The sequence below is a fragment of the Pimephales promelas genome, chromosome 6, assembly GCF_988280905.1.
Source record: "Pimephales promelas chromosome 6, fPimPro1.hap1.1, whole genome shotgun sequence".
Classification (NCBI taxonomy): Eukaryota; Metazoa; Chordata; class Actinopteri; order Cypriniformes; family Leuciscidae; genus Pimephales; species Pimephales promelas.
In genome coordinates, this window is record NC_142774.1 from 648,784 (window position 1) to 676,110 (window position 27,327).

Genomic DNA, 27,327 nt, shown 5'->3' on the forward strand with positions numbered 1-27,327 from the left:
TCCGGTTGAGTCGGGTCATCTGGAGCTCGACTGGATCTGGGCGCAGGACCTGATGATGTCAGCGATGACGTGTTACACTCTTAAAGGGACACTCCACCCTAAACCAACTTTTTTTTAGTTAATGATCTCTAAGAATGTTTTTTTTTTTAATGCTGATAATTGATTAGAGTAACTTTTTTGACATTTGGGTATAAAGTGTTTTATTTCTACAATATATGGTGTAAAAACGTCTTAGTGCTTCAGGTTGAACGGTGGCTACTGCAGTTGAATTTTCCTATTGGATGTTTGCGGTTCTTAGTGACGTACGCAGGTCATTGGTACGAGCTTCTATGATAGAAGGAATGGGTGGATATTTCACTTGGCATTTCTGACTGGCTGTCGGCCATCTTGGTTTGGAGAAAACATATTCCACATACAAAGGCTGATGTGTCCTCTAAGCCTCCACTAGTGACCTCTATACGTGAAAGGATTCATATTTGTTGAGAGAAAATATAATCGGAGCGCTGTTTTTAATTGTCTTTATGATGTTGTTTTTAATTGATGAACGTTGAGAAAACGTTCTGGGAACAACATCCTCGGAATGCTGATAGACATTACAAATGTTACGAATAACGTTCATTATATTACTGTTATCTGCTGAATGTTAACGTTATGGTCTCGGAATATATTCGAAAGAAAATCTCGAAGAATGTTATATTGAGAGTAAAAATAAGCCAGACAGCAAACTGACATTGAATCAACGTGGAAACGACGTCTCTCATGATCTGGCATTGTTTTGCTCATCGAATTAACGTTGAACCAACGTCAGACGCGGCATACTTCAAAACTAAATGAAAATCGAAAATTGGTTTGCTTTCATAACGTTGAAACAACGTTGATTTCAAGTTGATTTTCCGTTAGTTTTGAAAGAATGACGCGTCTGACGTTGGTTCAACGTTAATTCGATGAGCAAAACAATGTCGAATCAACGTTGTTTCGGAGTCATGTTTCCACGTTGATTCAATGTCAGTTTGCAATCTGGGAAGGTCATTAGAGTGTTGTATTAACATTAAAGTTCTAATCACGACAAGAAACATTTTAACGTCTTAGAAACTGCGAATCACAACGTTTTTAGATCATAAATTTGTTAGCTGTGGAAGTAAACAAATCGTTGTGTTGATTCTTGGATCAAGAACGATTATTTCCTGGTGGAGAATCTCTTCTGCAGCTCTGACATCTTCCGGCCGTCGCCTAGCAACAGTTGCTTTGGAGACAGCGATGCTCTTCTGTTGTTGCCGAGCGGCAGCGCCAACACCTTCTTCTTCTTCTCCTTCTTCTTCTTTTTCTGCTTCTCCTTCTTCTTCTTCTGCGGAGAGATCGCCCCCTGGAGCGCCTCCCAGGTCATGACGGGTCTCACGTCGGATCCAGATCCCGACTTACGGGTCTTTGAGGAGGATACACCCATTCCAGCCTGACTGAGAATACACACACACTTTTTTTTAGTTTTTTGCGTTCAAATTAATATACCCTATGTATTATTATTGTAAATATTACGTCACTCTGAAACACTCTAAATTAGTACCCAGATAGCAAACTGACATTGAATCAACGTGGAAATATGACATCGAAACAACATTGATCTGACATTGTTTTGCTCATCGAATTGACATTGAACCAACGTCGGATGCGTCATTCTTTCAAAACTAACGGAAAATCAACTTGAAATCAACGCGTTGTTTCAACGTTATGAAAGCAAACCAATTTTCGATTTCATTTAGCTTTGAAGAATGCCGCGTCTGACGTTGGTTCAATGTTAATTCGATGAGCAAATCAACGTTGTTTCAATGTCATGAGAGACGTCGTTTCCACGTTGATTCAATGTCAGTTTGCTGTCTGGGTAATGAGTTTTACTCATCTGCAATTCGTCCAGGACGTTTCCTGTTAGATGTCACATGGAAAAAAAATGATTGTGATTTTAACGGTAAAAGTCCGGTTAACAATTGGTTAATAGTTGGTTAACAGAAAGTTTCCGTACCATATATGGTGAATAACTGTGAATAATTTTACAGTAAAATAGCGTTATGTTTACAGTTTTTGGACATGAAGAAGAAAAAGCCATTGGATAATATTAGGGCTTGGGCGCCGCGTTGCATTCTGGGACGTGGCGGCCATGTTGGAGGCTTCGCAAATGTAAACATAGGCTACCAGCAAATCGAATGAGGAGAAGCAGCTGAGTTGGGAGAAAGAAAATAAAAAAGATGTTAAAATACCCAAAATGATGCGGAATTTACCGGGATACGTTTAATAGGGAAACCAGGGACCGGTGTGTGGATAAAACGGCACTTTTAACGGGTTGGATCCATTTGAAATTTCCAACAACCGGACAAAGGTAAACTGCGCTCCACCTAGCTGCTAGTTTAGTGACTAACCATTCACGTATGTAACATTCTTTTAACTATGTGTTTCAGAATTGTAGTTAGTAACGTTAGCTGTTTTAAGCACTTAAACTTAAGTTAGTAAGCAAAACAATGCTTAAAGCAAGAGGGTAACGGTTTAGCAACAGGACAACAGGTCCGATTAAAGGGTTAATGTTATGAGAATATTAAAAAACGGGATATTTTACAGGAATATACTAAAACGGGAAGACAGCGGGAAAAGAGATCAAGTACGTGAAAGACCCGTAAAAAAACGTGAGGGTTGACAGCTAACGTTATCTGTCCGGATTACCCTGTTCCCACTGTTTGCCGACTCTTTGTTGGAAATTTCATATCCAAACCGTTAAAAGTGCCGGTTTAGTCCACATACCGGTCATTGGCTTCTCTATTTAACATATCCCGGTAAATTCCACAACCTTTTAGGGATTTTAACATCTTTTTTTCTTTTCTTTATCCCAACTCTGCTGCTTCTCCTCGTTCGACTTGTATGTTTACGTAAGCCTCCAACATGGCCGCCACGTCAGTGATGACGTCATGATGCCCAAGCCCTATTTACAGTGAAAAAACGTAAATTGACATCCCCACAATTCCCTGCGTGACACTTCACATTTGATATATTTTGCTGAAATAACTGTTTCTTCATAGTTTTTCCTAATCTGTTGCATGTTTTGAATGCCGTGTGTCACCATGATGGTGTTCAGTGTGTGTGTGTGATCTGTGAATCACCGCTGTGATTGTGTGCTAAACAGATATTAGTTCTTCACTATGTCAGTAAATTAACATCAGATAATGAAACAGATAGATTTTTTTACTGTAAATTTAAGTTGGGTCTGTTAAACGTATATAAATAAATATTGCTACTGTAAATATATGCAAGGTCACAGATGCTGTTTTTTTAACGTAAATTTAATGGATTTCTTTTACAGTGTATAGACATTTATAAGATTTACAATATAGCTATGTAAAACTGTCTTTTCTAAGATGTTTATCAGATGTTTTTACACGGCAGATGCTCTCAGATTATCCGATCTAGCAGATATCTTACACGCACCTGTGCTATCAATGTCAATGAGGAGCACAGACTGGAAAACAGTTCAGCGTTTCTTTACTGTTGGTGTGTGTGGCGTCCCGGTGTCCGTGTGTGTGTGTCCGAGTCCCTGAGTGAAGAGCGAATAACAGATCCCGAGACACCAGAGTCACAGCTAATGCATCTAAACTAGCACTGAGAGTGCTTTGGTTTCAGTGTGTGTGTGTGTGTGTGTGTGTTTACTTCATCTGAAACGGGTTACTCTGCATTTCCAGCTGAACTCTCTCGTCTCATCGCTTCAGGCGAGTGTGTGAGTGTGTGTGTGTGTGTGTGTGTGTGTGTGTGTGTGATTGTGGACGGTCCCTGTAAACTCCTGAACTTACACGGCACGCACTGTTGATGTTCATTACATGTAGCTTAGCGCCCTCTGCTGGAGGAGTGTGTGTGTGTGTGTGTGTGTGTGAGGTGCTATGAGGTGTGTGTGTGTGTGAGGTAACTCAAAAATGCTCTTTCTTTCTTTCTTTCTTTCTTTCTTTCTTTCTTTCTTTCTTTCTTTCTTTCTTTCTTTCTTTCATACGCAAGAAAATGCCTGTTAAATGGTTGTCGACTGAGACTCTACGAAAGGGTTCATATTTCGCTTTCTTATGATGTATAAAACGCTGTTTTTATTGTCTGTGTGACGTTGAGAATGGTTGGTTTCATTTTCTTGTAATATTACAAATTACAGTTCGAAGAATGTCTGAGTTTGAATCACGATAAGAAAACTGAGTCTTAGAAACATTGCGAATCATCTTTCTTTCTTTCATTCCTTCTTTCTCTCTCTCTTGGTTCTTCTGTAGCCCCGCCCTCTCGCGTGTGATTGGCCGCGGCGGGTTTGATTGACAGCTGCAGCAGGACACCTGACGCGCGCGGCGCACGGGGATGATGGGCGGCTCCGGGATGCGGTTCTCTCGGTGACACGGACATTAGACGGAAGAATGACACTGTAAGACTCGCGTTTTCGCTCGTCATTTGATGTCGTCTCCGGTAACGCGTCCTCGCGCCGCGTCGCGCATGATGGACGCGTCCGCGGTGAAGAAGAGCGCGCCGGTTCCGGACCTCTGCCCACTGGACCGGTACGACCCCACCCGAGCCAAGACCCGGGCCAGTGTGAGCTGGATCCTGAGCCGCGGCCCTGGAGGTAAACATCAGTGTGTGTGTGTGTGTGTGTGTGTGTGTGTCTGTGTGTGTGTGTGTCCACAGCATCAGCAGCATCAGCATCCGCGCGCGCTCCCACAGCTGGTTTAACAGCGGCAGAGGGCCTGTGTGTGTGTGTGTGTGTGTGTGTGTGTGTGATGAGGGCGTCACCGCGGCTTTACGCGTGATTCAGCGGTTGACACTAAAACTGTGATGAAGCAGCAGCTCTAACACACCTATGACACAATCGCCACGAACCCCAAATATCAACACACACACACACTGACACATGGAAATGTCTTTGTTTTGCACGTGCACGCGCGCTCGTAGCAGGAGTTTCAGAGCGTCATTGTCTGAAGCGGCCCGGTGCGTTTCGCCTGTCCATTTTCTGTAATGCATTTATTGTTAAAGAATGTCTTTAATGTGTGTTAACACAAACACAGCATATGTATTATTATTATTATTATTATACGCCACTCGGAAATACTCCAAACTGGTCAATCGCAGCATTCAGTTTTGAGTCGCATTGTCTTTGTAAAATCCTTCAGTCCGTCCTCCGGCATGATGAACACAGGGGTAATGACCAGAGCTCTGTCCAGAAACCCTGAGACTAACGCCTGACTGAAGACACTCGGATGTGGGTCAGGGGGAGTGAAGCTGTTAGTGTAGACCACTGAACACACATATAATATAAATATATGAAAATATTTTAGAATAAAAATACTTCAGTTGAAATGGATCAAAATTAAAACACCATATTCTGTTAAAAAATGTACAAATACAATAATTTTATTTTGAAAGAATACGAACAAAATACATGTGGGTTATTGGTTACACTGCAGCCTATCACTGTGCTGAACACTATAAGCCCTGAGTGTGTGTGTGTGTGTGTGCGTACATGTCAAGTCAAGTCTTCTTCATTTCTACAGTGCTTTTAACAACATAGATTACTCCACAGGAGATTACAGTCACAGAGTGTTTACAGCTGATCTAGAATAAAGTTACTGTCCAGATGAAGTTAGTTTTGATTGATTCACTTCCGTCACAACGATCACGACACCGCTCTACAGAAAACTCTCAAGTTGTCTCTACAGACACTCCAGGACCGCGGAGTCTAATGGGCCAGTGCAGGGTTGACAGAACCGGGCTAATATGGTCATACTTCCTGGTTCTGGTGAGAACTGGAGCGGCTGTGTTTTGGACCAGTTTATGAAGCGTGCGGGACAACCACCCAGTAGAGCATTACAGTCATCTAGTCATGAGGTCATGATGTGTGAGTGTGTGTCCTCAGACTCAGGATGTGGGTCAGTGTGTGTGTGTGTGTGTGTAAAGTCAAGTCACATTTATTTAGTATCTTTGACAGAAAAGGCAGATTCGAGATTGGCCTGTAATTGACTAATTCTGTACAATCAAGTTGCGGTTTTTTAGCAATGAATGAATGAATGGAGTGTGGACGGTTGCAGAGTTTCAGTTTCTCCCTGATATTATCAATCTTATAAGTGAAGAAGGTCATAAAGTCGTTACTGCTGTGCCTGTGCTGCTTGGAAATGTCAGAAGTAGAAGCCTCTTTTCTTATTAATGTTTGTGTTTGTTTTCTTCTAATAGGGTTGATAAATAAGCAGATCTAGCACTGTAAGCAGTCGAGCTCTCCTTCCATGAAATGCGAAATACCTCTAGTTTAGTTTCCTTCAAGTTGCGCTCCATGTTTCTGGCTGCCCTCTTAAGTGCCCGAGTGTGTGTGTGTGTGTGTAGAGAGTGCTCCCACTGGGCTCGATCCGGCCGGAGGAGTGTGTCCTGCTGTAGAGCGCCTCCTGCTGTCCGCGGATCTGTACTGCAGTGTGTTCTCCTCATCCGCTCTGGCCGGTGTCACAGCGCCCCCTACAGGCCACGACTCTCTCCTGCAGCTGCTCGACCGCTACGGCCTGATCCCGCTACACACACATCGGCAGGAGCCGGTCACTGCCGCGCAGCTGAGTCACACACCCATCGACATGGTGAGTGAAACACACACTAGCTGTGTCCGAAATCACTCACTCGTTCATTCACTAATTGTGTCTGCTTTACCCTCTGGGGCTCTTCACGTGTCGGGCAGAAAAGACAGAATTGTTTTTCTTTGAAATGAAATGAATGTACTATATTTTAGTCCGATAATGTTTTTTATTTCATATTTTGTTTTATTAGAAGATTTTATGGTACTAAATTATATTTATGCTGTGTTTATAATCCGTTTATTTACTTTTTGAGCATAGACCTGAAAATTAAATATCCATCTTAAACTGTCGTATATCTTGAATGCTTTAAAGCGACAGACTTAAGTTTGATCTATTTTTAAAGATGACGCTTGGCAGATTATTGCTGAAGTGAAAAAAAGTTTTACAAAGTGAACGTTAAAAAATGACAGAATTTTACGTTTATTGTTATTAAAAAAAAATGTGCACAAATACTATTTAAAATTTTTATATGAAACATATATTTTCAAAAACTCTTTCACTCTAAAACGGTAAGAAAATCAAAGCCAGAAATCTAAACATAAATCTAAACAGGTTGTTGTTGGACATGGTGAGGGAACGACACACTGACTCACTGCGAGCGTGTGATTCGATTTGCTGACGGATGTGTGTCTGTTCTCTGATTGGTTGCAGGGGGCCCATCTGGCCGTGATTGATGCGCTGATGTCACTGAGCGCCATGGAAACAGTGGGTCGGGTCAAGATGTCGAAGGACACGGATCAGTTCGGGGCCGACAAGAGCTGGGAGAACGCTCTGCTCTTCTGGATCAACAAGGTTCCTAAAGCCACAAACACAAGTGGAGTGAAACCGGATTCAACTGCAGTGTGAACGCGGCTAATAGGATCTGAAAAGATTAAGGCTTGACAAAACGTTTTTGTTTACCTGTAAAATGCATTGCAGAACGTTCACTGAGAAACAAACACACCACAGAGTCAGAAGTGGAGTGAAACCGGATTCAATTACAGTGTGAACGTGGCTAATAGGATCTGAAAAATTAATTTTACAGATCAGAAAGATAAAACTTGACAAAAACTTATAAAGAAACTTAAACTGGACGCATTACAGGGAAACGACACAAATAAAACACCAGACAATAGCTGTGTTTCCATCCACCTGTTTTTATGTGACTTTTGGGATAGAAATATGCCGGACGGAAATGCCAAGATGCGCATAAATTAAAAATATTGCTTAAAAATCCTTTTATTAAGGTGGACATTTTTTAATCTGATAAAAGATGTGCATAAACTACGATGGAAACAAATTTACCAAACAAACGCATGTGACTTTGGCTCAGCGTCAGCTGTGATTGGATAACCGGAGTAGCCAGTGGACCAATGGCGTCGCAGCGTCTGTAAACTGCTTGATTTCTTGTGCAGGTCAATCAGAAGCTGCGTGAAAACGCTGATGTTGAAGAGAATCCGAAACCAAACACCTGTACTGACCTGCAGCCTGCTGTGAGTGAACACACACACACACACACACACACACACTCAGTCTGTTACTGATGCTCGTCTCTCTCTCTGCAGTGTCCACAGCGCTGGTACTGGAAACTGGTTCCAGTGAGTATTACAGCTCTGTCAGTCTCATCATGGATATTACATCAGTGTGTGTGTGTGTGTGTGTGTGTGTGTGTGCTGACGATGACGAACCCCACAGTAGTGCCTTGCTCTGACTGACTGATGTGTACAGTAGCGTTCAGAACTCAGTTGATTGACATGTGTGCTCATAAAGATCCAGCCAATAGGAATCAGGGGGTGGGGATCCAGCTTTGTCCCCGCCCCCTTTTTACTTCTGTTTGTCATGTGACTGTGTGTGACTCTGGTTGCCGTAGCGACGACCCCTGGGCATTGACCCGTGTGCTCTCTCTGCCATAACGCTCCCAGCATGCCATCGCATTTTGTTTGAAGGAGTCGGGGAATAAACCTCCTGTGGTAACGTATCCGCCCGCCTCCTGTCTCCATCACACACACACACACACACACTCTGCATGATGTCATCACTGTCCTGTCTCAGATCTCTGCAGGAAACACGTGCTTTTTGTAGTTTCGCTCTTTGCTTTTGCACATAATTGAGTTTTTCTTCCAGTTATTTTTCCCACTGCTGGACTCTGGATGCGCTTCAACACACACACATATATATACACACTCACATCAGTGTGTCGTTCTTCCTGTGTGTGTGTGTGTGTGTGTGGGTGAATCTCATGAAACCTGTCAACATTTCCCATTGTATTACTCATGTCTTTATTACTGTGAAGCTTCTTTGAATCCATTTAAAGTGCTGTAGAAATACATTATGACAATAAGATGTCTTGCATTTACAGTAACAAGGATTTGTGGGGAAAAATGTTGAAATTCAAACCACCTTAATGTACAACATCATTAATGTGACCTAGACATGTTACATGAGATTATATGTGTTCTTGTTTCTGTTGTACACACTAGCTGCCTCATGGTGGCTTTGCTTCAGTGTGTGTGTGTGTGTGTGTGTGTGTGAACAGCTCTCTGAGAGCGACTCTGCACGCTGACATTCACTCGATGATCTGAGTCACTGAAGGACTGATGAGTTCTGATGCACATTCAGTGATAGTGTTGTTGAATCACTGAGTCAGAATAAAAGTGAATCTGATTCTGTATGTTTGTGTTGCTGTTTCCCTCCCTGCTTTCTTTAACAGTCTTAAATGGTCTGTCTTTTATCTTTTGAGCACTTCTGAGCCGTTTTCCTGCTCTCTGTGTATCATCTCAGATCCGTTACAGGAAAGATAAGGTTCAGTCTAAAGAGACTCCGGTGTTCGTGGTGGTGTCGGGAGTGAAGGATCTGTCCAACGGATGCGCCATCGCTGCTGCGCTTCACTTCTACTGCCCTCAGATTCTGCCTCTGGAGGGTAAAACACAGAAACCCTAAAGGAAACTCTGCAGATTTTTAGAAATGTAACTCACTTCTCTCTGCTTCTCTCTGTAGATGTGTGTTTGAAGGACACCATGTCCACGGCAGACAGTATGTACAATCTCCAGCTGATCAGACAATTTTGTGAAAGTCACCTGAAGAGCTGCTGCCCCCTACAGGTGGAGGATTTACTGTATGCCCCGCCCACTTTACAGGTGAGATACGCCCCGCCTACTTTATAGGTGTAACATGCCCCGCCCACTTTACACGTGAGATATGCCCCGCCTACTTTACAGGTGTAACATGCCCCACCCACTTTACAGGTGTAACTTGCCCCGCCCACTTTAAAGGTGAAATATGCTCTGCCTACTTTACAGGTGTAACATGCCCCACCCACTTTACAGGTGAAATATGCTCCGCCTACTTTACAGGTGTAACATGCCCCACCCACTTTACACGTGAGATATGCCCCACCTACTTTACAGGTCTAACATGCCCCACCCACTGTACAGGTGTAACATGCCCCGCCCACTTTAAAGGTGAAATAAGCTCCGCCTACTTTACAGGTGTAACATGCCCCACCCACTTTACAGGTGAAATATGCTCCGCCTACTTTACAGGTGTAACATGCCCCACCCACTTTACAGGTGTAACATGCCCCGCCCACTTTAAAGGTGAAATAAGCTCCGCCTACTTTACAGGTGTAACATGCCCCACTCACTTTACAGGTGAAATATGCTCCGCCTACTTTACAGGTGTAACATGCCCCACCCACTTTACACGTGAGATATGCCCCGCCTACTTTACAGGTCTAACATGCCCCACCCACTTTACACGTGAGATATGCCCCGCCTACTTTACAGGTCTAACATGCCCCACCCACTTTACAGATGTAACATGCCCCTCCCACTTTAAAGGTGAAATAAGCTCCACCTACTTTACAGGTGTAACATGCCCCACCCACTTTACAGGTAAAATATATGGTCCGCCTACTTTACAGGTGTAACATGCCCTATCCACTTTACAGGTGAGATATGCTCCGCCTACTTTACAGGTGCAATATGGCAAAAATTGTGCTTGTTCATGGACAATTATTAAAGGTACTCAAGGCCGTGCTGTATGGGGAATAAGTCACAGAAGAGGAGTCAGTCGTTACTTATTACCACACAATACAAATATTAAAGCTGAAATATGTAACCCTCATGAAGTAAAATCACTAAAAGCCTTTTTTTCCCGCCGTAAACAGCAACAGATGTTACATACATTGTTTCGGCATCAGATCGCCGATCTTTATGAGTGAGTCAGTCAGTAGAGAAGCTAAGAGTGGTTGTGTAGTGATATATACTAGAACCGTTGGGTGAAGTGGTCGTAGTCGTGTTTTCTTTTGTGAATAAAACACAGCTATTGACCAATCACAATCAAGGATTAGAATTAACCGTTTTATAATTTGCAAAAATGGTTAAAAAAAAAACAATATGTAAGAATTTTCTCTTTGACCCCAAAGGTGAACATCATGTGCTTCCTTTCTGAGCTGTTCGCCGCCTTCGAAGTGGATAAACCAGATTTCGTCAAACCCACACACACACTGGACCTAACAGGTAGAAATAAACATACATAAACATACGAGCGGACACAAAAACACACAGATCCTACAGGAGTTCTGTCTTGTGTTACAGATGCATCTGATCTGGTTGACTGCACGAGTCCGATCAGTGGCAACAGGTAAGCGCTCCTATCAAAACACTCACATTATGTTAGCAGACTCTTTATGTTGAACTGCATCATGGGATCTGACGTTTTTCTTGTAGTGGCTCCCCTTCTTTCCTTCTGAAGCAGTCGCTCCTGCCTCAATCCCCCTCGGTGTCCGGTAAGAGCTTTCTGCAACCTGTGAGATTTGTGGTACTTGTAGATCTTGCTGTGTGTGGCATTGTCTTGTTTTAAGGGAATATTTGAAATGTGGAGTTTGTAATCTCAGTTTGGGTTTAGAGTAGACTACAGGCTATTTTCTTTTGCAAATGAACGGCCAGAACGCATTAAAGGTTTTCTGTTTTCGGTTAAAACGGTGTCGTGTAAGCGGCCCCTGAGTTAATAACTAATAATCTTTACAACGGAAGTGAATCAATCAAAAACTAACATTAGCTGGACAATAACTTTATTCTAGAGCTGCTGCAAAGCCAAAACAATCTCTGTTACTTTTGTTTACTATTATCACCGTAAAGCTGCTTTGAAACAATCTATACTATATAAAGGAAGGTGACTTGACTTGTTGGATTTGTGGTTTGATATTTTAAATTATGCCCTTTGTGAACTAAATTATTAATTTTACATTTGTTGTTTTATAGAAGTACGGGGCTGGAGCAAAAAGCAAATTAGGTATGTCCCTCCTTCAGTTCCAGAAAGTACATCTCATCTACTTTTTTTATTATACAAATTCTACTCTTAATAATTCATTCATTAATTCAATTTATATAACTTTACCTTCATCAAGCACTATGAATCTTGAGTAATTTTCACTTTCTCTGTCTCAGCCGCCCCCTCTCGGCCGTATCCTTCAGCATCCCATTCCCACTGGACAGTGATGTTGATGTTGTAATGGGGAACCCTCTCTACCGTTCCGTCAGCACGGACAGCCTGACTAGGGTAACCGACCCTGGCTCTTACACGCCCCCTGAGGATCTGAGTAAGCTCATTGGTCAAGCTCCTCTAGGAGAGTTGCCTACCATAGAAGAAGGTTTACAAATCATTCATACTGGCCGGCCGGTACACAACGAGCCTCGTATGCGGCCAGAGGGGGCGCCGTCTGGCTTTTACCTCCACTCGCCTGAGGAGGGTGGAGCCAGACTGAGCAGCTCTGCCCCATGCCGGACTGGGATGATGCATCGACCAATGGGAGGATGGATTAATAGCAGCGGGAACCAAAAACGGCAACCTGTAGGTTCACAAGAACACAATGTAGGTTTAGAGTGTGACACACCTGAAAACTCCCCCAAAACCTCCTCCAGTCCAGCCAACGGACCCAAGAGTGGTCGCATGACAAACTTTGCTGAACGCAGGAAGATGATGCCAGAATCCCCAAGTAACTCCAGGTCCCAGGAGGTAGTGTCGTTGTGCAGCCCCGCAGAGATGAGCCCTGTTGGGGCAGTGGAAGCGCAGGAACTGGGAGCACGTCTAGAGGAGAAACGCAAAGCAATTGAAGCACAAAAGAGGCGGATTGAGGCCATCTTTACCAAGCACAGGCAGAGGCTGGGCAAAACTGCTTTCCTTCACCTCCAGAAGAAACAAGGGGAAGAAGTGGGAGACGACGGACAGTCCCTTACCCTGGATGAACGACTGACACAAATGGAGCAACAGCTTCAACGAGAGGAGGACAAAGAGAAGGAAGAGGAGAAGAGTAAACTGGAGGAGAATAAGACTGAAAAGGATGGGGAACAGAAGAAGAACACCAGCGATGTAGTATCCCCGCCTAAACTGGAGAAGCAGGTGACCTTCTCTGTTGATACAAAAAAAGAGGTGGAGAAAGAGCCTCCTTTAGAGGAATATAATGAGGCAGTAGCTAAGCTAAGCTCCACCCTACAGACCTTACAAAGGGACATGCAGCTCCTTACAGAACAGCAGCAAAGGCTCATGGGAAAGAAACCTCTGAGTTCTCCGAAAAACACCTCTTCAAATAAGACAACTGCCTCCAGTAAGGCCTGGGTCATCCCAGCGGGTCCCAAATCCCCCCATCTTTCTAGAGACTCCACCCGTATCATCTCACCCTCTAGATCTCCTTCACGTTCTGCACAACCTTCGGACACGCCAAGATCCCCTAAAAGCTCAGCATCATCTGCTCCACGCAGATCCCATGGAGCTACTCCTAAGAGCCCCAAACGTCAACGTCCCTCCCGCCCCACAGAACTCGGCTTCCAGCCTCTCACACGTGTCCTAACACCCCCGCGGAACGTGGACACGCTTCCCCATCTGCGGCGAGTCTCTCCGAGTCAGTGTCAGGTGCAGACTTGCTCCTCACTGCGATTCGGAGGTCCACGCACACCTCAGGACTCTCCGCTGCAATCTACTCTGCCTCAAGAGAGCACATCAGAATCAGGCTCCAGCGAGCATCACACCCCGATCTTCACCCTGGAGCTTGAGGCTGGACCTCCGTCCGTGCTCCCTGCTGAACTCTTAGGCGGGGGGAGCAGTTCGGGAGCCCTGGAGCTTGAGGCTGGACCTCCGTCAGCGCTCCCAGCTGAACTCTTAGGCGGGGGGAGCAGTTCGGGAGCCCCGTCAGAGTGCTCGTTTGAAAGCGACATGTTCCTGAGCAGCGCCCTGGTGAAAGACGAGACAGAGGGTGCGGCGACCGTGGGAGACGACACAGATCTGGAACAGGGTGCAGAAATATTCTCATCGGATTCCATGAGTGACCAGACGGAGAATGAGAGCAGGCTGGGACTCGATGTGTTCTTCAAGGTGTGTGTGAATGTCTGCATGTTGTTTGGTTAATGGTACGTGCCTGAGGTGTTTGTAACATGTGTATTTGTGGGCGTTCAGGAGGAGGGTCTCTCGGAAGAGGAGATGGCCCTGAAAAGGGCTCTGCTATTTGAGCGGCAGCAAAGACGAGCGCAAGAGATCAAGAAACGGACAAGATACGGGCAAGATCCTGAGAACAGGTGAGAACACCCAAGTATCAAACCTCTCATTCGGGACCTGCATTCGGGACTTACTTACCTCTGCTTCCTCTTACAGTCAACAGGTTTCTGTGGATGACCTGCAACCCTCTCAAACTCCACCGCTTTCACAGTCACTGCCCACCTCATACACCCCGCCCCCTCCTTCAAAGGCCACGCCCCCAGGAACACCCCTGCGTTGGGGAGCATTCACACGGGCAGAGTATGAAAGGCGCCACCAGCTGAAGATAATGTCTGATCTAGGGAAGGTTCTCAAACAGAAACCAGCTAAGCACAGTGGGAAAAAACAGCTCACACAAAAACCACACAACAACCATGAGGTTACTCACGCACGCTCGCCAGGGAAGAACAAAACAGGTAACCATTAACATCACAAGTATGTCACCAATCACATTTGCCTGTATGAGCGAAACTGCAACTCAACCAATCAATGGAGTTTGGGGCAGGACTCTCAAACTGTTCAGATAGGAGTAGTGTTTGAGAGTGCTGCTTTAAAGATTTCATTAGTATGCCCTAAAAAACAGTTGTTTTCTTTTAGTTGTAGCTAACCAGAAAAATGGCGGATCTCTACCAGCTGAAAAACCAGCAAGGTACGGTACACTGATGCTTAGCCATGCTCTTCTGCCTTCCAAACATCTCCGTCTGTACTTAAACACTTTCTCCTTCATCCAACAACTCAGTCGTTCAGAGTCACCCTCAAAAGTGATATCATCAGGGAAACAGGCCAATCCGAATGGAGAGAAAGACTGGGAACAAGCCTCCTCTCCAGCCTCACTCCCAGAATACACAGGTTTGTTGTTTTTAGGATCAGCTTCCGCATTTGAAAATAATTACAACTAATGGAGGTTTGTGAAGTCACACTTGACAAGAACCAGTCAAGGCTAGTTTGAACTGTGTAAGATTTTAGATTAATAATGGGAATAAAAGTCTGGTCAATTGAAAGATGTAGAACACAGTCAGAGCAAACTGAATGTAGTCTAGATGCTGTCTAATAATGTTTTTTAAGTATGCTGACTTTGACAAGCCAATTTATAATCATTTTAAATCATAATGGTTTAACTGCACTGTGTAGAACAGGTTTAAGTATGAAGACAAAGTGATTTGACCTAATTTGATGGCTTTAATCAGTACCTTATTTGATGGCTGTAGTCTGACCTTATTTTACGGCTGTAGTCTGACCTTGTGGTTTTCATTCACAGTCAGTTTTATCTTCTTTTCAGGTCCTAAATTATTCAAGGAACCCAGTTTTAAATCCAACAAGTTCATCGTTCACAACGCGCTCTCACGCTGCTGCCTCGCTGGCAAGGTCAACGAATCCCAGAAAAACAAGATTATAGAGGTGCGTCGCTGTTCATCTTTCTCCGCAATCGTGACTTTCACATTCTGACTGTCCGTTTTCTCCCTAGGAGATGGAGAAGAGCTCCGCCAGCCACTTTCTGATTCTCATGCGTGATTCCAACTGTCAGTTCCGCGCCATCTACACCCTCGACGGCCAATCGGAGGAGCTGCAACGACTATGTGGCGTCGGCCCGCGTGTCATATCCTCGTCGGCCGTGGAAGCCATTTATAAATACAGCTCTGACAGGAAACAGTTCAATACTCTTCCGTCTCGTACATTGAGTATGAGCGTCGACGCTTTCACTATCCCCGCCCATCTCTGGCACACTAAGAAACACGGCACGCCCAAAAAAGTAGCCACGCCCATCCATCAAAATAAACCACTCCCACTGTAATAAAGACCTGTTCGCACCAGGAACAATAAATATAACATTATAAGCAATGTTGGGGAAAGTTACTTTGAGAAGCAATGCATTACAACATTGCGTTAGGTCCTTAAAAAGTAACTAATTGCGTTACTTAGTTACTTTTAGAAAAGTAATGTTAAGTTACGTTTTTGTTACGTTAAGTTACTTTTGCGTTACTTTTTTTCCCACCTCGGCTGGGCTTGTTTTTTTTATAACAAAAATGTTATGACAAAACTTTCAGCTGTTATTCTGGAGAACAAAAAAATCTATAGTCATTTTTGCTTATGGTTTAACGGAATCGTCAAAGGTCAGAAGCAAGTACATTGGTCAATAAAGTGAGATTAAATGTATAAACAGTTATGTTTTATTTAACATATTTAGTTATTGGAGGTTTGCATAGTATTCTGATTCTGCATTTCAATGATTGTATTCATTTTGAGGAATATGGAATTTTTTTGTGTGCAAGTGAGATACTAGAACTACAATAACCACCATGTTTACACACAACGCCTCTGCACTACGATTTGTCTCAACATGGGAACAAGACCTGTCAGTCAATAAATGGGACTTTAAAAATAATGCGTTACTTTACTAGTTACTTGAAAAAGTAATCTGATTGCGTAACTCAAGTTACTCGAGTTACTCCCAACACTGATTATAAGCATATACTTAAATGGACATTAACTATAATGATAATTCTAATGACAACTATATTAGCGTCCACACTAATAGACGATATCGTTCTGTTTATTATAAGCACGTTGCAGTTTTTTGGTCTGTCTCTTTAAAATGCTTTAAAGCAGGATGGATTCTGATTGGCTGTCAATGTTTTATCGTTCATCAGCTGTAAACATTCACTCTGAAAGTGATACATTTCCTCTGTGCCATTATCGTCAAGGTGTGGGCATCGTTATTCTCATGATTGTTTGAAACTTAATTGTTGATGTGAACGATCCTTAAACCCCTCCGATAGACCCACTATAAGTGCCATTCCTCGAAATAAACACCTTACCAGCACTGAACACGAGTCTCTGTGATCACCGAAACATGTTTTTCTGACTCTGCATGAAGGTTTTCGCGCTCCTGCTTGCATGTGAACGTTCGGTTCGGTCCAGATATCTCTTGACGGTCACACCAACTGAGCTTTTGAAGCATTTCTCTCTGATTTCTATGCTCTTATATACAGACTTTTGAATCTCAGACTAGTGTAGTTTTAGTGAGAGTCGCTGCTGAGGGTTTTATCTCTTCTCCGACTGGCTGGATGATTTTAGAGATCTCCTGCTGCGAACACTTGTTCTCTTTTATATTATTGCATCAGTCTCTCCTCGTGTGTGGAGTCAATCACTCTCCTGTCCAAAGACTGAGGCATCATGTGATCTGATGTCTGACTCTGTTGAACAGAGTCTCAGAGCTGAATGTGGATCAGTGGGTCACAGTCCTGAGAACCTGATCCTGGATCAGTATTAAAAAGCCATTAAACCTCCATCATAATCATACAGCGTCGGTGTGTGTGTTTGTGTGTGTGAGAGAGAAAGGCTGTTGGAAGGTTTTCTGAGTTTTGACATCATGTTTAACTGTGTTTTCCTGCTCTTTGATGATGATTCTGATGATTTTATGTGGTGATGAACATGTAGATCAATAAAATAATTTCTAACAATTCAACTCCACTGTTTTGTAAGTGACTGACAGCAAAGGAATGATTCCTGAACGCCACAGATATAATGTTTGAATCTGAACTATCTTGTTTTCTTGACTAGATTCCCACAATGCTGTGGTGCAGTAGGCCTCCTGTTATTGGTCCGTTTTTTATGTTTGATGTAATTTGATCTTTGAAAAAGGTGTTTTCTCACCCTTTTAGTCCACTTTGTACCCAGTGCTGATGGGAATCCTGACAGACGCGGTTCACACACTCTGAGCGTTCACACAGATTTGTTTAATCCTCAGAGCGATGATCATTTGCCTGTTTAATGAGCAGATCATGAAAAACAGAAGAACCTCCAGCATTAGCGCTCGAGGGTTTGTGAGAGTGACGTGGGACACTATCTGTCGTGTATCATCTTTGCTGTTTGGTAAGTCCATGTTTTAGGCCAAGTCTTTGTTTTATGTTTGATCATGTTTGGGAAATAAAGCTGCCCGTGGGTTCTATCAATTGGCCTGAGGTGACTGGAGTTTTGAGGACTTTGCTCTCAGGTCAGATTTTAAGTTCACTGCTCTAAAGGGCATTTTCCAAAATGGTAACTATCTAATGCCGGATAGCAACGTCCCAGTGACTCTTGAGGAATATATTGACTTTGCCCTTTTGTTGATCGGCTTGTTATTTACTGAGGAGCCCCACAATCCCAAAGTATCCTCTAAACGTGAGCCACTTCACGTCACGCCAAGATGTCCACCATTCCAGAGTCTCGTCCCAAGATGTCCACCATTCCAGAGTCTCGTCCCAAGATGGCCACCATTTCAGAGTCTCGTCCCAAGATGGCCACCATTTCAGAGTCTCATGCCAAGATGGCCGTCGTTCCCCAGAGTCTTGTTCCAAGATGGCCACCATTTCAGAGTCTCGTCACAAGATGGCCACCATTTCAGAGTCTCATGCCAAGATGGCCGTCGTTCCCCAGAGTCTCGTTCCAAGATGGCCACCATTCCAGAGTCTCGTCCCAAGATGGCCACCATTCCAGAGTCTCGTCCCAAGATGGCCACCATTTCAGAGTCTCATGCCAAGATGGCCGTCATTACCCATAGTCTTGTCCCAAGAAGGCCACCATTCCAGAGTCTCATCCCAAGATGGCCGCCATTTCAGTGTCTCATCCCAAGATGGCCGTCATTCCCCAGAGTCTCCTCCCAAGAAGGCCACCATTCCAGAGTCTCGTCCCAAGATGGCCACCATTCCAGAGTCTCGTCCCAAGATGGCCACCATTTCAGAGTCTCATGCCAAGATGGCCGTCGTTCCCCAGAGTCTTGTTCCAAGATGGCCACCATTTCAGAGTCTCATCACAAGATGGCCACCATTCCATAGTCTCGTCCCAAGATGGCCACCATTTCAGAGTCTCATGCCAAGATGGCCGTCGTTCCCCAGAATCTCGTTCCAAGATGGCCACCATTCCAGAGTCTCGTCCCAAGATGGCCACCATTCCAGAGTCTCGTCCCAAGATGGCCACCATTTCAGAGTCTCATGCCAAGATGGCCGTCATTACCCATAGTCTTGTCCCAAGAAGGCCACCATTCCAGAGTCTCATCCCAAGATGGCCGCCATTTCAGTGTCTCATCCCAAGATGGCCGTCATTCCCCAGAGTCTCCTCCCAAGAAGGCCACCATTCCAGAGTCTCGTCCCAAGATGGCCGCCATTTCAGTGTCTCATCCCAAGATGGCCGTCATTCCCCAGAGTCTCCTCCCAAGAAGGCCACCATTCCAGAGTCTCGTCCCAAGATGGCCGTCGTTCCCCAGAGTCTCGTCCAGAGCCCTGTGCCAATATTGCCGCCGTTCCAGAGCCCTTTGGCAAAAGGGCCGCCACGCCTGAGTCAGTTACAGACGACGCAGCGTTGACAATTGTGGCCACGGCTACCTTGTGTGTGTGTGGGCCAAGCATGCATCCACTCCTGACCCTGATCAGTGACCAGAGGGAGCTCCAGCCCGTGACCCCGCTTTTAGCACAAGAACATTTTGGTTGGGTGCCATATACCCGTACCACCCGTACTGGCCTAGCCAAGCTCCTTGGGCGGGGCTGCAGAGGCCAATCCGCCATGGCCCCCTGCTTTCTTGCTATGTCTAGTTTTGATTTTTGTTGAGCGTCAGGAGCCCCCTATAGACTTGGGGATCTGTAATTTCTAGTTTTGGTTGATTGTTTCATGTTTCTGGTCACTGTCTTGTCATGTGATTTCCTTGCCATCATGTCTAGTGCTTCCCTTGTCTAATGTGTCATGTTATTAATAGTTCATTATTTCATTGTGCACAGGTGTGTCTTGTTCAGTCATTAGTCTTGTGTGTATTTAAGCCCTCATGTTTGCCATGTGTCAAGTATTGTTACCTGTAACCACTGTTTGGTAAGTCCATGATTTTCAAGCCATGAAAAAATCCAAGCCAAGTCTTTGTTTTATGTTTGATCATGTTTGGGAAATAAAGCTGCTCTTGGGTTCTATTGACTGACCTGCAGTGGACTGTACACTGTAACAGTACCATAAGACATTTGGCATTATCGGGAACCACAAATATTCCTCCATTGCGTTATTATATATTCTATTTAACATTATATAGTATTTTAATATAGTACTGGCACTTAAACTCTGAAAACATTTCGAGTGAACTATACACAATAAATATTGTCACTATGCACGATACATTTTGTATTGTGATAAATGTATATTGTACACAACATATTGTTACACCCATACTAACTGCGCATTCTTGAGCTCTTCCTCAGAGATGTTTCTTCACTTTTCTCATGTCATCAAAGAACTCTTTTAACATTTGCATGTCATTATTTCTGAGAACCGTTCTGTCCCCAGGGGGCCGCTGTCATTGAGGGAGTGGCGCACATGAAGACCAGCTATAAACCATGGGCTTCACACCGTCCTGTACTAAACACACCTCTCCCATCATAGGTGTATCATCTGGATCATCACCGTCTTGTGTCTGTTCACCGTCGACATGTCCTTCAGCAGAGCTCAGCACTTCTCAGGGAGGTCTCTCTCCACTAGCCGCTCAATGGCTCCGGTTAGTTTCTCCAGCTTCAGAAGCCAGTCGGCTGGGTTAGGGTTTGGATCCGGCTCTGGATCGGGCTACGGGTCCGGTGCCGGTTCAGGGTTTGGGTCTGGTTTTGGGTCTGGGTCAGGATTTGGGGTGGGTGGAGGTTCTCTCTCGGGGGGTTTGAGGACGGTTGGAGGCTCTCTCTCAGCCGTAACTGGAGGTCACGCTGGGGCCAGTTTCAGGGCCGCCTCGGGCTCTTTCTCAGAAGCCGTGTCCAACGTTATCAATGACAAACAGCAGCTGCAGGCTCTGAACGATCGTCTTGCGACGTACCTGGAGAAGGTGAAGCGCCTGGAGACCACGAACCTGGAGCTCAACGAGAAGCTCCGCGCGTTCACCGTCAACCGAGTCCAGAGCAGCGTCAACCTGGAGCCCTACGAGATGCAGATCAAACCACTGCGGGAGAAGGTGTGTCTCTTTTTTTAGGCTTACATGCTATATTACCAATGAATTATAGCTTTACAAAACAAGTAATGACAATACATAGAAATATGCAGCATAACAATAGCGGTAACACTTACAATGAACACCGGGATTTTAATTAACTAACATTAATAAAGATTGATAAATATTGTAACAGTGCTCATTGTTATTTCATGTTAGTTAATACATTTACTAATGTTAACTAATGAGCCTTTTTGTAAAGTGTTGCCACAATAGCAAATAGTGATAAAATAGTATTAAAACAAGGTGCTAAGTGTGTGATAATTTCTTCTGGATTTCTTGTTTTCTCCTCCAGTTTCTGGTTCTCCTTCAGGAGCACACGCGCATCGCTTTAGCCGTGGACAACGCTAAACTGGCCGCCGATGATTTCAGAATGAAGTGAGTTTGAGCTGGTAATGCAGCATCAGCTGCTCAGTTTAGTTTCTGACTGGATGAGTCGCATTTAAAGTCGATTTCAGTCACTGTAAAGCACATAACAAAGATCTATTCACACCGAGAACAAGAACGATAACTATATTAGTGTCTACACCAATTCACGATAACTATATTAGTGTCCACACTAATGCACGATAACTATAACTATAACTATAACGATAACTATATTAGTGTCCAAACCAATTCACGATAACTATAGCGATAACTATATTAGTGTCCAAACCAATTCACGATAACTATAACAAGAACTATAGCGATAACTAAATTAGTGTCCACACCAATGTACGATAACGAGAACTATAACGATGACTATATTAGTGTCCACACCAATTTACAATAACTATAGCGATAACTGTAACTATATTAGTGTCCACACCAATTCACGATGACTATAGAGATCACTGTAACGATAACTATATTACTGTCCAAACCAATTCACGATAACTATAGCGATAACTATAACTATATTAGTGCCAACACCAATTCACGATAACTATAGTGATAACTTTAACTATATTCGTGTCCATACCAATTCACGATAACTATAGCGATAACTATATTAGTGTCCATACCAATTTACGATAACTATAGCGATAACTGTAACAATAACTATATTAGTGTCCACACCAATTCACGATAACTATAACTATATTCGTGTCCATACCAATTCACGATAACTATAGCGATAACTATAACTATATTAGTGTCCATACCAATTCACGATAATTATATTAGTGTCCACACCAATTCACGATAACTATAGCAATAACTATAACGATAACTATATTAGTGTCTAAACCAATTCACGATAACAACGATAACTATATTAGTGTCCACACCAATTCACGATAACTATAGCAATAACTATAACTATATTAGTGTCCACACCAATTCACGATAACTATAGCGATAACTATAACGATAACTATATTAGTGTCCAAACCAATTCACGATAACTATAGCGATAACTATAACGATAACTATATTAGTGTCCACACCAATTCACTATAACTATAGCAATAACTATAACTATAACTATATTAGTGTCCAAACCAATTCACGATAACTATAGCGATAACTATATTAGTGTCCACACCAATTCACGATAACTATAGCAATAACTATAACTATATTAGTGTCCACACCAATTCACGATAACTATAAATAACTATAACTATATTAGTGTCCACACCAATTCACTATAACTATAGCGATAACTATAACGATAACTATATTAGTGTTCAAACCAATTCACGATAACTATAGCAATAACTATAACAATAACTATATTAGTGTCCACACCAACGCAGGATAACATTCTGTTTGCCGTAAGCTCTTGTAAGCTGATGTTTATGATCCTTTGCCCGTGAGCGCAGGTTCGAGACGGAGCTGTCCATGCGTCAGTCTGTGGAGGGAGACATCGCAGGTCTGAAGACGCTGAAGAAAGAGTACGACTCCACCAACAGTGCGTTGCTGCAGGAGATCACGGGCCTGACGGAGGAGTGCGCCGCTCTCAGAAAACTCCAGCACGAGGTGAGCAAACACACGCAAGCGCAGTTCTTTGGGTGTCTTCGCACTGATAAGAGGAATTGTTTAATGAATACAATAAATTACTCAAATAAATTATATTATTTATTATAATAGGTTATACTACTGTATTGTTATATACTGTATTATAAATTAGCATAATAATTTCTATTACCTTACTATATATATAATTTATTTTTACACAAGATTTTTTTTATTTTATAGGGTTAATTTATACATATATATGTATACTATACATCATTTATAATAAATATACTGATATTATATTATATATTTGAAATAAATATTAGTTTTTATTGTAATGTAATTGTATATATTTAAATCATTGGCAGGTTGTAGTTAGGACAAAAATGTGTTTACAAGTACAACAGGATTCTGTTTTAGCAGAAAAGAACATTTGTTTTTAAAATTTAGAATTGTAACATTTAGCTTACTTGTTAGGGTTAGAAGTGCACTAGCATGTAGACGAACTGAAACATGAACTAAACTCAATTCCAGGCATCTTTAAAGAACTGTTGTCAAGTCTCCTTTATTTATACAGCGCTTTAGGCGCTTGTTTCAGAGCAGCTTTACAGAGAGAACAGGAAAATAGAGAATAGCGTCTCAGTCCAGCTGAAGTCAGCTCAAGTGAAGTAAAGTGCTGATGACCTTTGCCCTGTGGTTCAGGAGATGATGTCACTGCGAGGTCAGATGGTCGGCACGGTGACGGTGGACGTGAAGCAGGTCGAGAGCACGGATCTTTCGCGAGTGCTGGCCGAGATCCGCTCAGAGTACGAGATGCTCATCGAGAAGAACCGCAGAGAGCTGGAGAGCTGGTACACCAGACAGGTACACACACACACACACACACACGTGAGAGCTCGGTGTGTTTTACTGATGCTGATGCTGTGGTGCAGGTGGAGAAGAAGCAGGAGGAGGCGACGCTGATCACTGAGACGACCATCAGCGGAAGTTCAGAGGTCACAGTCAAACGCAAACAAACCCTGATCCTGCAGACACAGCTGGAGTCCTCACTGATGGAGGTACACACACACACACACACACACAAACCAGACCCAGCGGCCAATCTGATCATCTCCCTGTGCTAAGTTTAAAATGATGTCATAAAACATCTTTATTGTGAAGTGCTGTGTGTGAAGGATGGCCTTCTGTTGTTGTGTGCGTCTGCAGAAGGCGAGTGTGGAGCAGCGTCTGGTGGAGCTGCAGGCGCAGTATCAGGCGCAGATCTTCTCGCTCAGTCAGCTGGCCGGCGGCCTGGAGGGGGAGCTGTCGTCCGTGCGCGAGAGTGCGATGCAGCAGAGCCGCGACTATCAGCTGCTGCTGAGCACCAAAGTGCAGCTGGAGCGCGAGATCAGCACCTATAAAGCCCTGCTAGAGGGCGCCGGAGAGTTCACCGGCCTCGGCGCATCTGTTCCTGCGGGTGAGGAGTGCTGCACAACACTCAGATTCATCATCATCAGATCAAATGTTGGAATCAGGAGAACAAACTTAAAAAGTCATAATTATGACATAAGTCGAAATTGACAACAAAAAATATCTAAATTATGAGACGAAATGTTGGATTTATGACAACAAACTTTAATGACAAAAATGTCATAATTATGACAAGTCGAAAAATTATGACAAAAGTTGAAATTGACAACTTAGAATTATGACAAACTTAAATAACTAAAAGTCATAATTATGAAATGAAATGTTGACAAAAAGCAAAAATGACTTAGTATAAAATAATTTTGACTTTGTCATAGTTATGACTTGAAAGGAAATGTTGGAATTGACAAATAAAAAATACTAAAAAGTCATAATTATGACAAAAAGTAAAAATAATTTTAATTATGAGATGAAATGTTATAATTATGACAAAAAACTTTAAATGACTGGTTAATTATGATATCGAAATTGCATACTAAATCATAACATACTAGGTCATTAAATGTTGTAATTATGACAAAAAAGTTAAACGACTTAAAGTCATAATTATGACATAACTCTAAAAAATGACAAAAGTCGAAATTGACAAAAAAATATGACACCGTATTTAACTTTTTTGTCAAAATTCTAACATTTCATTTCACAATTATGACTCAGTATGTCATAATGTTTTATTTTTGTTATATAATTATAATTACGACACAAAAGACGAAATTACGACAAGCTGAAATTGACAAAGAACTTAATTATTAATTATCTAAATTACTAAATCATAATTATGAGATGAAAAGTTGCAATATAAATTAAAACTATGAGTTGAAATTGACAAAAAAACGTGTAAAATTTCTGAGTTAAAACGTAATAACTGACATAAAAAGTCGAAACTGACACGCATAATTTTAAGTACGTCAAAATTATGACTAAAGTCGTAATGCGATAAGCATTACGCTTATTATTAATGTGATAAGCATGCGGAAGTCGATATGCTTGATTTAAAAAATCGAAATTATGATGGGCACTTGAAAATACTGTGAATAATTCTAGGTATTTTTTTTCCTAAATTGTTGAGATTTTTAGAACGTTTTTTTCAATCATCCATGTAAACAAAACAGGCGGTGGAACGTTCGAAAAGTAATGACGTTTTTAGTTTTCGCTATGATGTTTATCAAATAACACCAAATTAAAGACTCGTGTTCATTTGTACTTCAATCTGTTTGAAAAAGTTGTTTACTTTGTGTATTGTTTCATTGCATTTAAATGTTCAAAGTTTTTAAGCTTTTGCAATTATCATGATATGAAAATGTAATTCATTACATCCTTTTAAAAAGTCTTGGCTCGTGTTAATCACTACTGTCATTGGTTTGATGTGCAGCGAGTGGAATCGCTGTCAGCTGGTCGAGCGAGATGACAGTGGGCGGAGCTATAGCTGATACAGAGCTGTCAGTGGGCGGAGCTATAGCCGATACAGAGCTGTCAGTGGGCGGAGCTATAGCCTATACAGAGCTGTCAGTGGACGGAGCTATAGCCTATACAGAGCTGTCAGTGGGCGGAGCTATAGCCGATACAGAGCTGTCAGTGGGCGGAGCTATAGCCGATACAGAGCTGTCAGTGGGCGGAGCTACAGCCGATGTAGTGGCTTCAGTGGGCGGAGCTACAGCTGACGTAGTAGCTTCAGTGGGAGGAGCTACAGCCGATGTAGTGGCTTCAGTGGGCGGAGCTACAGCGGATGTAGTGGCTTCAGTGGGCGGAGCTACAGCAGCTGAGGTATGATTGTTTATATCAGAGCCTGAAAATGTCTTATAAACTGAATGAAATCATACTCTTCCGTGCGTCTCCTACAATATTCACAACGCTGATGTAACTACATGTGTCTGACTGACACTAATTAAAGTAGTTTTTCATGTCAGTAAATGTCAAGTATAAAGAATTCTGCAGTTACTACAGGCCAGTGTTGTTATACCATCTTTGATACTGTTATAGTTTCGATGATGTTTTGAATGAGCTTTTTATTTTTACATTTGGCCACCAGGTAAAATAAAATGTTTCAATATTTAGTTTGTTTAAAGATGCTGTGTTTAACTACTAAAACATAAAAATACCATAGCATGTTTCCGCAATATGCAAAAAACCGCCCCGTTTCTCTGAAAAACACTTCTACAGCCTTTATAATTTTACTGTGAAATGTGTGTTTCCAGGCTGGAATCTTTGTTTTTGTTTGGTCTGTGATACCGCACGTTGCCAATTTGCCCGTTTTCATTGTCCATTGCGCTCGTTCCCGTTGCACGTGCTCAAACTGGCGACCCGTGTGAGCGCTGTCGAGTCCGTGGAGGCGGGAGAAACCACCATCTCAGATATTTTGAATTGGACTGCAGTACCTATTTCAACCACTAGTCATTCTTACAGTCTGCACCTTTAATATTTTCTGTAATGTAATCAGATTACTTTTTTTCCAAGTCGTGTGTAAATTAATGCATTACTTAGACATTTCCAACACAAATCTTTAGTATGTTGAGAATGAAGCGTCTACGGTTGTACAGATGCCATAAAAGAGAAAGAATTGTGTGTGATGTCACTGATGAGATCTTTAATCCAGTCCATCTGTGTGGTTTTGCAGATTTAAAGTCCACCGGAGGGTCATCGTGGTCTGAGTGATGTCGTCGCCGCTCAACCAATCCAAACCCGATGTGTGTTTAATGCTGCGTAACTCTGTCCAGCATCAATAAACTCAAACCCCTTAAACCACTCAGTGTTTCTGTGATCACATTCATAAAAACTGTTTGATTTGGTTCACACTTTCAATAGTCATACAAT

At 42.8% G+C, this 27,327-nt stretch overlaps 3 protein-coding genes across 8 annotated transcripts; 2 read left to right on the forward strand and 1 right to left on the reverse strand.

Annotated features, from left to right (window-relative positions):
* Positions 1-984: 984 nt before the first annotated feature.
* Positions 985-3,909, reverse strand: LOC148978418 (uncharacterized). 4 transcript variants are annotated; one of them, XR_016168784.1, is made up of 2 exons: positions 3,524-3,672; positions 985-1,454 (listed from the first exon to the last, which is right to left on the reverse strand). XR_016168784.1 is itself a non-coding variant. In XM_089131899.1 (2 exons), the coding sequence occupies exons 1-2, from the start codon at positions 3,708-3,710 to the stop codon at positions 1,178-1,180; spliced, it is 303 nt and encodes a 100-aa protein (XP_088988025.1). In that variant the 5' UTR covers positions 3,711-3,909; the 3' UTR covers positions 985-1,177. The 4 variants fall into 4 exon arrangements, 1 of the variants encoding a protein (XP_088988025.1); XR_016168783.1 differs by having other exon boundaries at positions 985-1,450; positions 3,466-3,672; XR_016168782.1 differs by having other exon boundaries at positions 3,466-3,672.
* A 261-nt stretch (positions 3,910-4,170) lies between these two features.
* Positions 4,171-17,583, forward strand: LOC120466848 (calmodulin-regulated spectrin-associated protein 3). Of its 3 annotated transcripts, XM_089131890.1 has the most exons (20): positions 4,171-4,621; positions 6,370-6,611; positions 7,260-7,400; positions 8,003-8,080; positions 8,153-8,185; positions 8,510-8,557; positions 9,369-9,507; positions 9,585-9,724; positions 11,014-11,107; positions 11,186-11,231; positions 11,318-11,376; positions 11,852-11,882; positions 12,038-13,647; positions 13,720-13,958; positions 14,040-14,158; positions 14,235-14,533; positions 14,715-14,766; positions 14,857-14,966; positions 15,397-15,515; positions 15,583-17,583. In XM_089131890.1, exons 1-20 carry the CDS (start codon positions 4,456-4,458, stop codon positions 15,907-15,909), a joined length of 4,092 nt encoding a protein of 1,363 aa, XP_088988016.1. In that variant the 5' UTR covers positions 4,171-4,455; the 3' UTR covers positions 15,910-17,583. The 3 variants fall into 3 exon arrangements, with proteins under 3 accessions (XP_088988016.1, XP_039511430.2, XP_039511431.2); XM_039655496.2 differs by having other exon boundaries at positions 12,038-13,958; XM_039655497.2 differs by lacking the exon at positions 8,510-8,557 and having other exon boundaries at positions 12,038-13,958.
* A 2,631-nt stretch (positions 17,584-20,214) lies between these two features.
* LOC120466850 (keratin, type I cytoskeletal 19) lies at positions 20,215-27,257 on the forward strand. Its single transcript, XM_039655506.2, has 8 exons — positions 20,215-21,066; positions 21,398-21,480; positions 22,914-23,070; positions 23,752-23,913; positions 23,982-24,107; positions 24,256-24,505; positions 25,889-26,280; positions 27,131-27,257. The coding sequence occupies exons 1-8, from the start codon at positions 20,560-20,562 to the stop codon at positions 27,134-27,136; spliced, it is 1,683 nt and encodes a 560-aa protein (XP_039511440.2). The 5' UTR covers positions 20,215-20,559; the 3' UTR covers positions 27,137-27,257.
* Positions 27,258-27,327: the final 70 nt, after the last annotated feature.

Excerpts from the sequence above, each read along its gene's own strand:
- LOC148978418 (XM_089131899.1), bottom strand. The coding sequence starts at position 3,710 with ATGCAGAGTAACCCGTTTCAGATGAA. Across the intron at positions 1,455-3,684 it reads AGTAACCCGTTTCAGATGAA|TCAGGCTGGAATGGGTGTAT; the intron begins GTAAACACACAC and ends GTGTATTCTCAG.
- LOC120466848 (XM_039655496.2), top strand. The coding sequence starts at position 4,456 with ATGTCGTCTCCGGTAACGCGTCCTCGCGCCGCGTCGCGCATGATGGAC. Across the intron at positions 9,508-9,584 it reads TCAGATTCTGCCTCTGGAGG|ATGTGTGTTTGAAGGACACC; the intron begins GTAAAACACAGA and ends TTCTCTCTGTAG. Across the intron at positions 14,159-14,234 it reads GGGCAAGATCCTGAGAACAG|TCAACAGGTTTCTGTGGATG; the intron begins GTGAGAACACCC and ends TTCCTCTTACAG.
- LOC120466850 (XM_039655506.2), top strand. The coding sequence starts at position 20,560 with ATGTCCTTCAGCAGAGCTCAGCACTTCTCAGGGAGGTCTCTCTCCACT. Across the intron at positions 21,067-21,397 it reads TCAAACCACTGCGGGAGAAG|TTTCTGGTTCTCCTTCAGGA; the intron begins GTGTGTCTCTTT and ends TTTCTCCTCCAG. Across the intron at positions 24,506-25,888 it reads CGGCGCATCTGTTCCTGCGG|CGAGTGGAATCGCTGTCAGC; the intron begins GTGAGGAGTGCT and ends TTTGATGTGCAG.